Source organism: Haematobia irritans, chromosome 1 (genome assembly GCF_050003625.1).
Source record: "Haematobia irritans isolate KBUSLIRL chromosome 1, ASM5000362v1, whole genome shotgun sequence".
NCBI classification, from domain to species: Eukaryota; Metazoa; Arthropoda; class Insecta; order Diptera; family Muscidae; genus Haematobia; species Haematobia irritans.
In genome coordinates this window covers 281,169,305-281,186,749 of record NC_134397.1, presented here as the reverse complement: position 1 = coordinate 281,186,749, position 17,445 = coordinate 281,169,305, and the positions used below count along the sequence as shown (strand labels likewise).

General features: G+C 31.4%; 1 protein-coding gene across 1 annotated transcript; it reads left to right on the top strand.

Moving 5' to 3' along the window:
- Window positions 1-1,042: 1,042 nt before the first annotated feature.
- Window positions 1,043-1,870, top strand: LOC142236913 (uncharacterized). Its single transcript, XM_075308198.1, has one exon. It carries the CDS (start codon window positions 1,043-1,045, stop codon window positions 1,868-1,870), a length of 828 nt encoding a protein of 275 aa, XP_075164313.1.
- The last annotated feature ends 15,575 nt before the right edge of the window (window positions 1,871-17,445 follow it).

Sequence of the window (17,445 nt, the reverse complement as noted above, 5' to 3'; positions counted from 1 at the left end):
ATTTGAGTGTAAATCAGGCGAAAGATGTATATGGGAGCTATATCTAAGTCTGAACCGATTTCAACCAAATTTGGCACTATCTCTGCAAAATTTCACGTAAATGGGAGTATAACTCTGGCTCCCGCTGTCATTTGAGTGTAAATCAGACGAAAGATATATTTGGGAGCTATATCTAAGTCTGAACCGATTTCAACCAAATTTGGCACACTTACCGAAATTGCAAAATTCTGGAGTGCAAATCGGACGTGCAAATCGGACGAAAAATATATATGGGAGATATATCTAACTCTGAATCGATTTCAATCAAATTTACCAAGCATAGGTGGAATGTCAATTCTACTCTTGTAGTGGCGTTATTAGTTATTACTTTTATAGATAACACTTTATATTCTTTAATTCATAAAAAACAAAGAAGCTTTGAATTTAATATACTTATGTACTAGGTTTTGTTTGTCATTAATTTTCCATAATTAAAATTATTATAATAAAAACTTTATAACGATAAATCTATATCGAATCCTACGCTTTTATAATATATAGTAAGAGATCTACATTTGTTGATATATCAAGAAACCCACATTGGCGATCCTGCCAGTCCAAGTTTGTGAAGTCCGTAATCGAGTTGAATCAATTAACACAAGACGAATGAATCGCATCAAATAAAATTTATCGAATATACAAAGAACATTGAGGATCCAAGCAATTATGAAGAATCAATTGTCCTGCTGTCTTGTCTGATTCCACATGGACGTGCAAAAGATAATTTTAGATAAACATTGAGGTTACAATCAAACTGCGCAGTAAATTAAGACATTTGGAATAACAAAAAATCCAGAAGGCAACCAAAGATAAATTAGAATTCTTCAAAATAATAGCGAGATAAGTTGCAATCGAATTTTTTTTTACTTAAAAATTTCACCACTCACACAGTCTAAGTACTGAACTGTATATTACGCAAACAAATCTCTAAATAACATCGTAGTTTTTACAAAAATATTTATAAAATCAATTGTATTGTAAACGCCATTACATTATTTTTACGATGACTAACCCACTAAACGAAAGCCCCCCTAATCTTAATAATGGATTGGAAGTATCTGCAACATCTATTAAAGTACCTTCCTTTTGGACGGATCACCCTGAAGCTTGGTTCATCCACGTTGAAGCGTTATTTGCTAATAAAAGAATTTCTTGTGACTCTACGAAGTATGAACATCTGATTATTTCTCTGCCACAAGAAATTATAGTAGCTATGATAGATATCATTCGTAACCCGCCGACTGTAGATCGTTACAGCAATCTTAAGAACAAATTAATTGAGCGTTACACTCTTAGTGAACAGAAACGATTAGATAAACTATTTTCTGATACCGTGTTGGGAGATCGCAGACCTTCAGATTTTTTCAGAAGCCTTAAGCTTCTAGCGGGTTCATCCATTGACGTCTCTTTTGTGAAAAGTTTGTGGCTCAAGAAATTGCCGAGGAATCTCAACATTGCCTTGATAGGTTCTAACATTAGCAATATAGAAAGTCTATTAACCTTAGCCGACAGGATATGGGAAGTTTCCGAAGCCAATGAAGTAGATGCAGTTGAATCTAGTTGTCCAAGTCAAAACGACATGTCCAAGGTAGTGGAAAATTTAGTAAAAGCTACAGAAACAATGTGCGATAAAATGAACCAAATGTCTTTAGGAATGGTACAAGTGCAGCAGGAAATTGAATCTATTCGCTTTGGTAACAGATCCGGATTTAGAGAGAAGCAAAGGACTCGCACTTCGAATCGCAAATGGTTATGTCGTTACCATTATCGCTTTGGAGACAAGGCTCGAAAGTGCGAACAACCATGTGCATTTAGTGAACAGGGAAACTAAGAAAATCTGTTATGTCGGCGACGGATAACAGAAATCGGACTAGGAGTCGTCGCCTTTTTGTAAATGATGTTGACAACAGACTAAAATTTTTAATTGACAGTGGTGCGGAGATTTCTGTACTGCCTCTTACAAAATTTAGAGATTATAAAAAAGAATCAGACGTTATCCTTACAGCAGCTAACGGTAGCTGCATTAAGACTTTTGGACAGAAACTTTTAAAGGTTAACTTAGGTCTTAAAAAGGAATTTCCATTTATATTCACAATAGCAAAGATTTCAAAGCCTATAATAGGAGCTGACTTTCTTTCGAAATTTGGTTTACTGGTTGGTGTTAAGAATAAGAAACTCATAGACGCAAAAACCAATGCTTCAATTGACACGTTAGAGGGATTTAGTAAAATTGCATCACCTAGATTGTTTTCGGTTGAAAATAAATACACTAAGATGTTGAAGGAATTTTCATCGATAATTACTGCACCTGACTATACAAGAGAGGTCAAACATTCTACGGTTCATAGAATTGAAACTAGTGGTCCTCTCCCTTTTTCGAAACCAAGGAGACTAGATATAACTAAGCTAAAAATAGCAAAATCCGAATTCGATGTTTTAGTTAAGTCTGGAATATGTAGGCCATCCAATTCTTATGCCTCATCCCCACTTCACTTGGTACCGAAAAAGGAACCGAACGACTGGAGACCTTGTGGGGATTATAGAAGGCTGAATAGTGTGACAATACCGGATAGATACCCACTTCCACATATTCACGATCTCAGCATGAATTTACGCGAAAAGAATATTTTCTCAAAGATTGACTTAGTCAGAGCATACCACCAAATACCAGTTGCGGAGTGTGACATACCAAAGACCGCTATAACAACACCATTCGGATTGTTTGAGTTTGTAAGGATGCCATTCGGACTCAGGAATGCGGCACAAACGTTTCAAAGATTTATAAATGTGGTATTTGATGGACTAGATTTCACATTTGTATATCTAGACGACGTATCAGTAGCGAGTAAAGATGAAAAAGAACACATAAAACATTTAAGAACGGTATTTGAAGGGTTGGACAAGTATGGGCTCAATATAAAAGTGTGTAAATGCGTGTTCGGGGTTAGTGATATCGATTTTTTGGGATACAACATATCATCAAGTGGGATAAGACCAACCATCGAAAAGGTAGAGGCAATAATGAACTTTGAGAGACCAAAGAGTGTGAAACACTTACAGAAGTTTATAGGAATGGTTAATTTTTATCACAAACACATCCGTCGAGCTGCCACAATGTTGGATCCACTACATAAGATAGTAAATTATGCTATAAAAAATAAAGAAAAAGACTTAAGGTGGACGACAGAAGCTGAGGAATCATTCCAGCATATTAAGGAAACATTTAGTTCTGATATACTACTAAATCATATGAATCCAAAAGCAAAATTTTCATTGACTGTTGATGCTTCCAATATAGCTGTTGGCGGAGTTTTGGAGCAAAGAATTGACGATGTCAATGAACCTGTAGCTTTTTATTCGAAAAAACTTTCGGGAGCAGAGAGAAAATACAGTTCGTTCGACAAGGAATTGTTAGCCATCTACTTGAATATTAAACATTTTCGACATATTCTAGAGGGTAGGCAATTTACAATATTTACGGATCATGAACCTCTAACTAACGTGTTGAATTCTCAAACGGAGAGAAGTCCTAGACAAACGCGACATCTTGAATATATCGCACAGTTTACAGACGACATACGATATATTAAAGGAGACGCAAATATTGTTGCTGATACACTCTCAAGGACCCCGGAGATCGGTATCTTAAATGAGCCCTCAATAAATTTTGTGAAACTGGCCAGGGAGCAAGAGGTCGATGACGAACTGAAGGTGTTGCTCGATAGCAATAGTGGGCAGTACAAGTTTGTAAGAGAGTATTTACCGATACATAATGTTAGTATATGGTTTGTGGAGTCTGAAAGAAAAAAACGACCTTTCGTACCAAATAGTCTTAGAAGATCAGTTTTTGAGCGTCTTCATAGTCTTGCACATCCAGGGACAAGAGCTTCTAGGAAGTTAGTGGTTTCACGATACTTTTGGCCATCAATGAATAAAGATATTAATAGATGGGTCATAGAATGTATAGAACGCCAAAAATCCAAAATAAACCGACACACGAGGTCAGAGGTACAAAAAATCGACATACCCAATGGAAGATTTGAGCATTTAAATATGGATATAGTCGGACCTCTGCCGATTTCAAAAGGAAACAGGTACCTACTCACAATAATCGACAGAGCTACTAGATGGCCCGAAGTATATCCCATAAAAGATATATCGGCAAAGACCAGCGCGTCGACATTTTTGCGAGAATATATACCGCGATTTGGGGTTCCATTGAAGATAACGACGGATCAGGGGACACAATTCACATCAGCGGTATTTAGGGAACTTTCCGATTTTCTGGGCATTGAGAGGATTAGGACAACAGCTTACCATCCACAATCAAATGGAATGATTGAAAGATTCCATCGGCAATTGAAGGCTTCCGTAGGATTCGATATAGATTTATCGTTATAAAGTTTTTATTATAATAATTTTAATTATGGAAAATTAATGACAAACAAAACTTAGTACATAAGTATATTAAATTCAAAGCTTCTTTGTTTTTTATGAATTAAAGAATATAAAGTGTTACCTATAAAAGTAATAACTAATAACGCCACTACACTCTTTATGCAAAATTTCACGTAAATCGGTAGTAAACTGTGGCCTCTGTGGTCATATGAGTCTAAATCGGACGAAAGATATATATGGGAGCTATATCTAAATCTCAACCAATATCAATCAAATTTACCAAGCATTGGTAGAATGCCAATTCTACTCTTTATGCAAAATTTCACGAAAATCGGTAGTAAACTTTGGCCTCTGTGGTCATATGAGTCTAAATCGGACGAAAGATATGTATGGGGGCTATATCTAAATCTGAACCGATTTGGCTGATATTTTGCAAGTTTTGCGACACTCATAAAATATTCGATTGTACTGAATTTGAAGAACATCGGTTGATAAACACGCCATTTATGACCAGATAGGGGATAAATATGTATGGCAGCTATATCTAAATCTGAACCGTTTTTTTTTTCCAAAATCAATAGCGATTGTCTTTGTCCCAAAAAACGACCCTGTGCCAAATTTGAGGACGATCGGACTTAAACTGCGACCTGTACTTTGCGCACAAAAATACATGAACAGACAGACGGACAGACAGACAGGCAGAAAAACGGAGTCGATCGGTATACTAAACTACATACTGTACAACGACTCCTACCTGTACATCGATGATACCGGCGAAGGAAGAAAAGAAAGCGATGTGCTCGCCTTGATGGTTTAGTGAAAACTCAATTTATTAATAAATTTACAATGACTTATATACTAGAAAGTAAAATACTTCTTATTCTAATTATAGCTAAGTGTTTGCTGCTATCTGTTCATGTGGAAAATCCTTCACATGGATTTTATTACTATACGCTTGCGTAGCATACTCATCTGTGTGTTATCAGTCCTAATGGTTCTATTATATTTAGGTAGACCGCTGATAACACTTCTGCCTACAGACAATGCACATGCGCATTTCTTCACATAGATAACAGCCAACAATGAGGAAAATCAAAATACTGATTATGGCAGCGACAACCAAAGTGATGAGCCTAATGAAGAACCAAATGAAAATGACACAGATGATGCAAATGCTAGCATTCAAGATATTAACGACCAAAATACTTCAGAAACTCTCAGAATAAGTGAGAGAAAACGAAACCCACCAAAAAGGTTTCCGGGATTTCTGATCAGCGTACAATGTCGATTCTACTGCGTTAAAACCACCCGAAAGTTATTGCGAAATACCTAAATGGTCAGATGCTGAGAAGTGGTAGCAAGCTATTAAAGAAGAATTGGAATCACTGAAAATAAACAATGTTTGGAATCTTGAGAAACCAACACAACATGCGAAGTTACTAAAATCAAGGTGGATTGTCAAAATAAAACATGATGAAGATGGGAATCCAAATGGATACAAAGCTCGCTTAGTCGTCAAGGGTTACCTTCAACGCAAGGGGTTAGATTATAGTAAAGTATATGCACCCGTCGCAAAAATTTCTTCAATTCGGGTGATATTAGCAATTGCTATTAACAAGAACTTAATACTTTACCAGTTCGACGTAAAAACGGCGTTTCTGCATCGAATTACAAGAAAATTTATACATGACGGCGCCAGAAGGGGTTGATATAGAGTGAGGACTAGCATGTCGGCTTTTAAAATCGCTGTACGGATTAAAGGAAGCTCCAAGGCGTTGGAACGAAACTCTAAATCAATATTTAATCGTATTGGGATTTGACAGATCCAAACACTACTATTGTCTCTACGTAAAAATTGATGAAGACGGAATCATGTACGTTATTTTATACGTATGTAGATGAATTATAAATTGGTGCAAGTGACATGAAACTTATTGAGAAATTTATTAAATAATTGGAGAAGAAATTTGAGTTATCGCAGCATGGACCACTTAAACATTTTTTTGGAATCAAGATAGAATGCAATAGAACCCAAATATCATAAGAAGCCAGTATGTCATGAATATTAGAAAAATTGTCAATGAAAGATTGTAACCATGTAAAGATTCCCATGGAAAAAACAGCTATCAACAAAACGTACAGAGAATTGCTAGGAAGTCTTATGTATGTTATGTATGATTGAGAAGGGGTGTTGGAGAAAAGCAATCATGGATATTTCAAATGTATATAGTTTTAGAATAGCAGGCCTTGGTTTTTGCCTTCATAATTTTTTTTAAACTAGTATACATATTTTTTCACTCTCTAGAAAACTTTTGCACTAGTCGGATCTAATTCAATAAATTATTATTTTATTCAAATAAAACCCAACCGAATCTATTAAATAATTAACAAAAATAATCGGGAGCTACTGTGAAAGGTATATTGGTGAAAATGTTCGAGTTTCCAATGGATCAAAGTGATCGTTTTTCAGATATTTTTCCATGCACGCTGCCTTCATCCAGAATAAACACTGATATATGCTGGATCATCCTTTTCCTTTATTTATACATTATATTAAATGCGTTTTTATCCGTATAACGGCCATTTTCATGTAGCTCCGTTAGGCTTTAACTGCCAGTTAACAGAAAGAAAAATGGAAATACATATCTTTTCTCCGGTTAACTTTAACTGAGAAACTTTCAGCAGTTAAGTTTCTAACTGGCATTTGAAATATAGACGCAAAATGACAGATATGTAGATATCACGGTTTAAAAGTTCGTTAGCTAACGTAGCACTAACGGGGCTTAATGAAAATGGGGGTAAATGTTATACCTGGAATAATTTATAAAGTGATTCAATATACTAATATAATTAAGTTAAATTTTTCTTATTCTGTAGTATAATGGTAAATACACTGTTACAAAAATATTTTTTTTCATATGTTCAAATATAAACAAAATGTGTTTTGGGCACAATTTTTAAACACAATATATTTAGGTGCAAACATGTAATGTTCCTAAACTAACACTGAATGTTTGGGACACATATGTTAATATGTTAGAATATATTATGTTTGGGGCATATATAAATTTACAATTGAAAAAGTTTATTTTCTTTAAAATGAATTATTAAAGAAAAGTAAAAGGCAAAACAAGGTAAAAAAAGCAAAAGTAAAAGGCAAAACAAGGCATTTAAATGGTGTTAAATGCTAGTAAAAAACTGTTCACGCCTAAATAAATTTATACTCGACTCCACGTTTTTCTTTTGGTAGAGTTCTTGAATACCTTGCAAAATTTCAAACTTTTATAGCAAAAACAGTTTTTTGGTACAAAATTGTTGTTTTTGCAATAAAAAAAATAATATTTTATCCAAAAGCTCAGTCCATTTCGTTTATATCAAGCACTGTTTCTGACTGAAAATTTTAAATAACCCACATTTCGAAGTTTCATTATACAAATTTAATATATTATAAATATAAATGTGTAAATTAAAAAAAAAAATCCAAAATGTATAAAAACTGAATAATTTCTTCAACATTATTTGTATTACAGAAAAAGGTGCTGAGAACTAAAAAAATTCGTGGAAGTGAAAATTATTTGAGGGAATGAGCACAATCTTCTTTGGGGAAAATTCTTCCAAGCATATAATATTTTTGGGCTCAAAATGCTCCCAAACATATAATATGTTCACATAAAACACACATATTAATTTTTCGGCAGTATCCAATAATATATGTGCTTCCTGCAAAATATGTTTGGAACATATGTTAGAGAAGCGATTATTTTTTTGAGGGTGTAAATGTAGGACAATTGGACTAAAGTATAGTATGCACTTTGAAGTAAGAGGTTTACCAAAATGTATAAGCTTTGCCCACATAACATTTCAATAAAATGATTCAATATACAATATATTATATAATAATATAATACAATTTATTATGTAGTATAATGATACATAAATGTACACTGAAAAAACAGTGAACCCTTTTCCATTGCAAAATGAACTAAACTGTAGTAATATTGACCATGATTTAGCCCTTAAGATTTTTTTCAACTTGTCTAGTTTATAATTTTCTTAAATTTTAGTTCATCTATAACATTGTAGTTTAGTTCATTTTTACAACACTATAAGATTTATATACCCCTACCAAGTTAAAAAGTCAGTATTATTTTGGTTTACTTGCTTATTTTGTGGGAAACCCGATAATAAAAATTGGTTAACAGTCTCTTTAAATTGTCGACGACTAAACTATTTTTAAATCAATCATTCCACAGTACAGAGAAATTAAATAATTAAAGGAACAACAAACCGTTTTACTATTATGAAAATTATCATATATTAAAATTAAACTTTCTTTAAGCAAAAGTACTTTATTATAAAAACTTATGATGAAAGTTCTTAATACAATGTGTTTTGTGAATAAAAATTATGACCACGTGCAACAGAGAGTAGTTCATTTGAACTCACTGTTTGGACATTTTGACTTAACCTTTTTTTCATTCATATCTTGCTGGAAAAAATGGAAACAATAATGAAAATTGTTAAAAATTAACACCATGTAAAGAAATATAATTTTAATTCTTCATTTTAGCTTGTAACTTACCATATTTGGGATATTTTATCAAATGGTGTAAGGAATCCAACTTTTCTTTTGAAAACGTATCTCATAAAATTTGTACCTGAAACAATTAGAGCAATAATGAAGTATTCTAAATAAACTCATAAAATTGTGTTGTTATGGATGTGAAAGATATAATAAAATAAATATTCTAGTTGAAAGAAAGCCAAAGTTTTAATATAAAACTTACCAATTCTCTATTAAATTGTACGCTGAGGGGAAATATAAAAAGTTGTCCAAATTTATTTGGGTTACTCTGAAATTAAATATTTATTTTTTACATTAAATAAAATTATTAAATAGGTTTTCAAAAAATCTAATGAAAAAAATAATAAAATGCATAAAAAACCAAATATTCTTGATATCCCTAGACAGTCATCATTCGTGAAAATGACGACACGTAATTTCATTTTCGATTTAAAATGCATTTTAGCCCATTGGGAAATGGTAAATTTAAGTAATACTAATTCGTAATACCATTTCATGAATTTTTGTTTTATACTACTTAAATAAGAAAATAAATTCAAGTTTGGTTCACTTTTTCGCTCACGATGAAAATTATAGCGTCTTAAAATCAGCCGTAGTCAAAATGACGAAGGATGACGTTTATGTACAAAAAATAAGAATGACTGTCCAGGGTTAAAAGAAAGTTAAAGAATCCTTACCAATTCACTATTATATTACAGGCAAAGGAGTACTAAAAATTTGTCCAAATTTTTAAGGGGTTATTCTGAAACATTAAAAATTTTACATTGGTTTCCAAAAAATTTGATTAAAGAAATACTAACATAAGGTATTAAAAACCTGTAATTTTGATGATAAAAAAGTCATAAAAACGTAAATATTTTAGTTGAAAGAAAGCCAATTTTGAAAAGAAAACTTACCAATTCTCTATTTTTTAAATTTGTTCAAATCCATCTGGAGTTGCTCTGAAATTAAATATTGTTTTTACAACAAAGAAAACCATTAAACTGGTTTCAAAAAAATTAATTAACAAATAATAATATACATAAAAAAATATTCTTTTTAAAAGAAAGTCATATTAAAAAAATACTTACCAATTTATGAATAAACTATACGCTGAGATGTAACAAAAATTTTCCAAATTCATCTGGAATTGAATATTAATTTTTTACATTGCATAATAAAAATTTCAATACACTTTCAATTTCAACATTTTTTCCCAAATATTCTTAGTAACTTTTTTCTAAACTACCGATCATCATTTCGCCATCGTATATCTCATCACTAAAATATTAATAACTTTCATTTAAAAGGTTTAATAAGCAAACACCAATATATGTCTCAAAAATCCAAAATATTCCATGCCTTTATATTCCCTTGTTGCATACCTGCTTAAAAGATGCAACAACCCACGCCAACTATACAACTGAAGCATGCCAAACAAAACCAAGCAAAGCCAAAGCATTCCTACAACAACAAAAACACATGTGCCTTTATTGAAAACAACACCTCATCCAGCCAAATAAACCATCCGCGAATATCAAACACACACACACAAACCACTAAATGAACAAAAATAAAAACAACCCCACGCTCATGTATACACAACAAAACTCAAGTAACATCATCTTTACATTAATCACATTCCACTATGCCGATAAAGATCTCTGTACTATGCATTAGTTCATCGCATCTGCTGACAATTTACTCTAAGAATAATATTCGTAAAGGCACTCCAGTTTATGAACGATGAAACGTTTAACTTAAAATTTGCAAAATTTTCATGAAATGTTATCTATCATTTTTGACGAAAATGTCTATAAATTTAATTACATGTGAACTAAAAATATTTCATTGGGTAATTTTTTACCAACAATTATTAACTATAGGAATTGTCAGTAAGAAATTGCTATCCACTTTCAAGTTCATTTTTCGTAAAAAAATATTTTCTCATACAAAAAAAATCTTATAGTAAATTGCACTTATTATTTAGAAAATACTTTACATCTCACAAGTAGTTTTATAGCATGACAAACGAATTTTTAACTACCAGTTAAGAAAATTTTTAAGGAAATTTCCATCGTATTTTGTAGGCCATGAACTAAACGATTGCTACTTAGAATTTGTAAAATTTCCTTTCGAGTAGTTAATTTTCGTTGAAGATACGAAAAATGAACTAAAATTCTGGAAAATTCTTGTAATAAATTATTGTAAAAATCTTCTTATATTTACGATACTCTTTTTTTCTGTGTAGGAAACTTTCAATATATGCATTCTTTATTATTTTTACGAACAAATTAAAATGTTCTAACAAATTAAAATGTCTTTAGCGCTATACGAAGTTAAACTTTCTTCAAAATTAAAGAACAACTTAAAGAAGGGTCCACTTTATTTTGAGTGTTATTATTTCATATTTGTACTTTGTGATCTACCGATTAACAAATGTTTCTTAAATAGAAAATGAAAAACAGAGATGCATATGTTCCGAATTTTGTGATTTTGCCTTTCTTTTTGCAGAAAAGCTACTAAACAAAGAATATTACAATAAATTAAATAAGAATTTATTTTACATATGTTTGGTTTGTGATATCTATTTGCGACTAGCTAACTTTTCTACTAAATCTACATAATTCAAAATTGGAATGTATAATTTATTTATGATAAAGGTCAATGTCAATGTTTCGAATCAAAAATCAATGATCACTAACACAATGATCGTCTTGCTGAGTGTTACAATGAAATGTTTATGAATTTAGCTGCTTGTGTATCGTCTGTGCGAGCGTTATTCAGATGGGCAGGAAATAAAAATCGAAAAGAAAACAAAAAATACATCACGTTAACTTAAGCTCAAAACCAGAAAAAACAGTTAAAATTGAGGAAGCGAATATTCAAACGACTTAATCGTTAGACTAGTTGGTCGGCATGTTTGTCAGTCAATCGTAACATTGTCATGAACGTTCATACCAAAGCGGGTCAATGACGTTTTTTGATCCAACCAATATATGATACATTAACTTTATGCAAACATTTCTTCAGGAGTTTGAAAGATAGTTCAACATATTTACTGATTGTTCAATTAACAAATATCATTATTATTTAATATCACTCTTTATTGAGAAAATTTATATGTGAATATAAGGACAGACTTCATTGCTAAGGGCTACCAAAATTCATTTGTTTAAAATTTTGTTTTTGTTTGAAAATTCATAAATTGTTGAGGTTTTGGGGGGGAGGAGCTAAGTCTCTGTATCTTTGAGATTTTCGACCCAAGTTCGTGTAGTTAGCAAAATATGTGAATGTGAAGAAAGTTGCAATATGTGTATGCTTCTTGTACATTAAGTTTTCGAAATGTTTATAAAAATTTCATATAAGGTCGATAGAAACAGAACATACATATATACCGTATCTTCTTTTACTTCAATCAAAATATACTGAGATTTTGGGTATATAAATTTTTTTATTGAAATTAATTATTTCAATGAATCAATTTTTGCCGCGAAATCAAGTATATTTTACTTGATACAATTTAATAATTACTAGATGTCAAAGCCAATATTTTTTTAATTGAAACACATAAAACATTACTTTATTTAGCAACAAAAGTCAATTAAATGTTTAATTTAAAGTCGTGTTTTTTTCAATCAAGATTGGTGATTGGTACAATCATTTTCGTGATTGAAGACATGTTAATTAAAAAAACGATTGAATTCGTAACTTTCGTGATTGCAACCAACATGTTTATGTCCAAAATGAAAGTGAACAAATAATACAGACTATCCAGTAGTCCGGACAGCTAAAATGTTCCGACACTTTTACATTTTTTTCCCTGTAGTCCGCATTTGTACGTTATTTTAACGTTAATTTAGAAACAGAAACAAAATGTAAAGAAGAGGGAATGATAATTTGAGTGTTGTCGAAGCGTTATTAGATCTCTGTGGAGTTAAGACGTGAATTATTGCACCAGTTAATAAACGGCAACATAACCGTTTTCAATGGCTGAAAAATGTAAAAAGTTAGATGCAATTGAAAGTGGAAGATCCATCCGACAAGAGGGCGATCAATTCGTGTTCGAAATCGACTAAATGAAAGCTTAAATAATAAAATAAGAAAATATGTTTCCCATATTTTAAATTACCAGGTATGAATATGTTACATTGGTACGAGTATGACATGGATAACGCACACAGGACGAAGTTGGAAGGATGAAGACGATATACCTCCATCTCAATTGAGAGAGAAATATATTATATTATGGGCCACCATTCATACAGCCATTATAACTTTGAATCCTTCTGCTAACTTAAGCAGTTCCGAAAAAGGCCAATTGGCTCTCGGCGAAATTAAGTATGAAAACGATTATTCAGTCAGTCTTGTTAAACCAAAATCTTGAAGAAAATATGGACTTCGGCTGTAGTATTAATCAAATTGAAGAAGTAGAAATTATAATATCAAATAGCGAGGCAATAAAATAGTCTGGAAGGGCTATTTCGTGTATTGAATGTACAAATGCGAATGAAAAAAAGATACTATTTTTAATGCCAACCAACTAGGTAGTTAAATTTTTTTGTACTGTAGTCCGCACAATTCGGTAATCCGGACATGGGTCAAAGCTATATCTGTCCGGATTAGGGAGGTTATATAAATAACCGATATCTACAAGAACACACTAATTTGATTTTGTGTCCCCAAAATAACACTTGTTTACGTGTATTTCTTATGGAAATACCAAATTAAAATCTATTCTAATTCCTTGGCGGAAAAGTATATAGTGTTGATATTTTCGCCGTGATGGCAAACAAAATAAACTTGTCGGCAAAATTTTTCTCTTTTCTTATTTCCGAGTGTTTTTGATGTCAATATACCATGTTTTTTCAATATTTAATATTGGTGTTGAATGAAAATATGTATGTAATATCTTGTTACTTGAAGATAAGAGTATGTCCACGTGGGCAGGCAACAGCAATGCCTAGCGGGGAGTTCAAAAACTGTGGGTTGTTACAGTGGGCTGAGGGTTGTTACGAATATGGAAAACTGCAGGTTTAATGTCAACAAATAGGTTGCTGAGTAAATGTTCGATAATGCTTATCGAAAAAAAAAATCGGAATTTGTTAAATTTGTGGCTTTTTAGGATTGTTTATTAATAAATTGGAGTCTTCATGAGGTATACTACACGGACGAAAAAGACTGTTTTTCATATGTTTGGGTATAAACATTATATGTTTGGAACTCAAATTTTTAAACACAATATTTTTGAGTGCAAACATATAATATTCATAAACTAGCATAATATGTTTGGGACATATATGTTAATATGTTAGAACATATTATGTTTGGGACATAAAATGTTTGTAAATATAATATGCTTGGATGCAAACATATATTAATTTAGAAATAGCCCATAAACATATATGTGTTTACAAAGAGAGACAAAGTGTATGCTGGATGTAAAATAATGAAAGTAACCAATTGGCGCATTACAAATATATATATACACAAAGAAAATTTCATTAAATATAGGTAAACTACTATGTGTGAATATAAACAAGTATAAATTTACTTATTATGAGTAAAAATATATATTTTGTAATATAAGACTTCGCCAAAAATTGTATATGCTTAAGTAAAATATTAAAATGAGTATTCGGAGAGAAAATTCATTCGGAACCAAGATAAAATATATTTGAAAAAAAGAGCATGAGTTTTGTTTATCATTTTCGCATTACGGGCACAATTTTTTTGTTTCGTCAAAACAAATCGGAACGTAGGACGAGTAAGTCAAAATATTCAAACAAAGGTAATTAAAGGGATCTTCATAAAAACTAACGAAACTATACACTGAACAAAAAGCATGTCCGGTTCCAAAGATTGTGTCTCCACTTTAACAATTTTGATATTGATTCCGAACCAAAGAAGCGGAGAATACAAGTAAGGATGCTTTTAAGACACAATTCTCTTTTAAATGGGGTTTTATGTACTTGACTCTACGAAGCACATTTCAATTTTTCGCTTTTTCAGCTTTTTTTCATATGCTATAAAATGTCCGTTAAAAACAAGACTTCCAGTAGAAATTATGCTATGTTTCAAGTAAAGAATGTCTTTAATGATTTTTTAATGATTTTTGCCTTTTTTAATGATTTTTGCCTTGTAGTCAAGATGCAAAAATGCAACAAATTTAAAGACAGTTTAATTAATTTTAAAGAATTTTTCTGAATTATTAAAGTCAAGTTGACCTTAGTCCAAAAATTTGTTCTTTCATGTTATGATACCCATTTTTAAGTCAAATCACTTAATTATAACGACAACACGACTTCATTGAAAGTATCGACCTTTGAAGATCTATAAAAACAAAGATTAGTTCCTCTTTATTAATGAGTAGTCCAACAGGAGTTGACGGATTTTTTCGAAAATAAAAGTGGGCATTGAGTTCGAGTTTTGCCGCTAAAATTATTTCTCATTTTAGCGGCAAAACCACAATAACATTACAACTTTTTTCCGGTAAATTGTATTATAACATGGTGGGGAAAGATCCAAAGCAACAATTGAATAAGTTTATTTTCTTTAAAAGAAATTATTAAAGAAAAGTAGAAGGGTAAACATGGCCATTTTAACGTGATAATGCCAATTTATACCAGCCTTAAGAATTAAATTAAGTACAAAATTATTAGTTAATAAACATTCATATTTATTTGTATTTCTAAATTAATGGTGTAACATGCTGGCAAACAATTGTTCACACCAAAATAAATTTGTGTGCTGTTTTAAAATTACTGTTTAGAATTTAAATATAATGTGCTTTTGAATGGTTATCGTTAACCTTAGGATTCGATGGAAAAATATTTATATATACTCGACTTCACGTTCTTCTTTTGTAAGAGGTTTTGAATTTCTTCGAAAATCTTAAACTTGTATACAAAAACCTTTATTTGTTACACAATTTTTATTGTTGCAATAAAAAAATAATATTTGATTTGAACTCAGTCCATTTCGTTTATATCAAGCACTTTTCTTTTCTGACTTTAAGTCTTTTATAAAACACACTTTACAATTTCGTAGTAAAAATTTAATATAATAGTATGTAATGCTGAACACCTTTTCGGGAACTTCCGAACGTATCTGGAATATATGATAAAAAATATATTAAAAAAAAATGGTGTTGGTCGAAGCAGGGATCGAACCCAGGACCCCTGTCACGCAAGGCGGACGACCAACCACTGCTCCACGCTGCCAACAAATGTATGTTTAACAATGTTATGTTGTTAAACAATGTTATGTTTGCATCGGCTCGTGGGCGCCGCAAGCTATGCTATATAAATATAATTTATAACGATAATTATCTCTTAATGACCATAACAGCTACGTAGGCCAGTGGTTAGTGTGCTGGCTTACAAACTGTGTGGTCCGCTTTTCGAATCCCCGTCCGGCAAAAGGTAAAATTAAAAAAAAATTATAAAATATAGTAATTTCTTCTAAAATGTTTGTATTACAGAGAGAAAAATGTGAGGGAATATACAATTAGGCGGAAAAAAAATTTGAGCATAATCTTCTTTGGGAGAAAATTCTTCTAAGCATATAATATTTTTGGGTTCAAAATGTTTCCAAACATATTATATGTTCACATAAGAACATATAGTTTTTTGGAAGACAACATTATTGAATTTGGATGGAAAAATACAAAATTTTTGGAACTTAGACTACCCAAACATATTATATTGTTTAGACCAATATGCTTTCAAACATATTATATATTGGAAGAAATCAAACATATAAATGTTTGGGCAATACCCAAAAATTTATATGCTTGAAGCAAAATATGATTGGGAGTATATGTTACAGAAGCGATTTTTTTGAGGGTGTATAAACAGCACAACTTCATAAAAAATCGAATTGAACAATGAGGTCCTCCTTTGAAAAATGAGTTCATGTGAAAAAGGTCCTTCTGCAATATGATAAGATCGCATTTATCTGATAAAAATTTGAATGCCTGGGTATTTTTAAGAAGTTACTTAAAACGATGAAATACAAAAGAATTAACACAAGTGTACGAAAATATACCTATTAAAATCGTTAAAAACTTATGGAATTGCTTTCTAATTTATTTTTGTTATAATTTGAAATTGATTATGCTGTATTCTCACACTGGTAGAAAAAGTTTAGTTAATACGATGAATTCCTACGCTGTATTAACGAAGTTCTTCATTGGGTTAGGTTAGGTATATTTCAGGCTCACTTAGACTATTCAGTCCATTGTGATACTACAGTGGTGAGATTCTTCGAATAATTACGTTGCCATAACGTAGCCTTTTCGTTGTATCAATGAAAACAACCGTTATATTAATGAACCCTATGTATTTGAGTTTAGTCATTGGTAGTGTATTATTTTTTTTTATTAAGATCTTTGAAATAGAGAAAAAAATATGGTGGAAAAAACATTATTTTTTTTTATTAAG

Bases quoted from the DNA above. Each gene is read 5' to 3' on its own strand.
- LOC142236913 (XM_075308198.1), top strand. From the start codon at position 1,043: ATGACTAACCCACTAAACGAAAGCCCCCCTAATCTTAATAATGGATTG.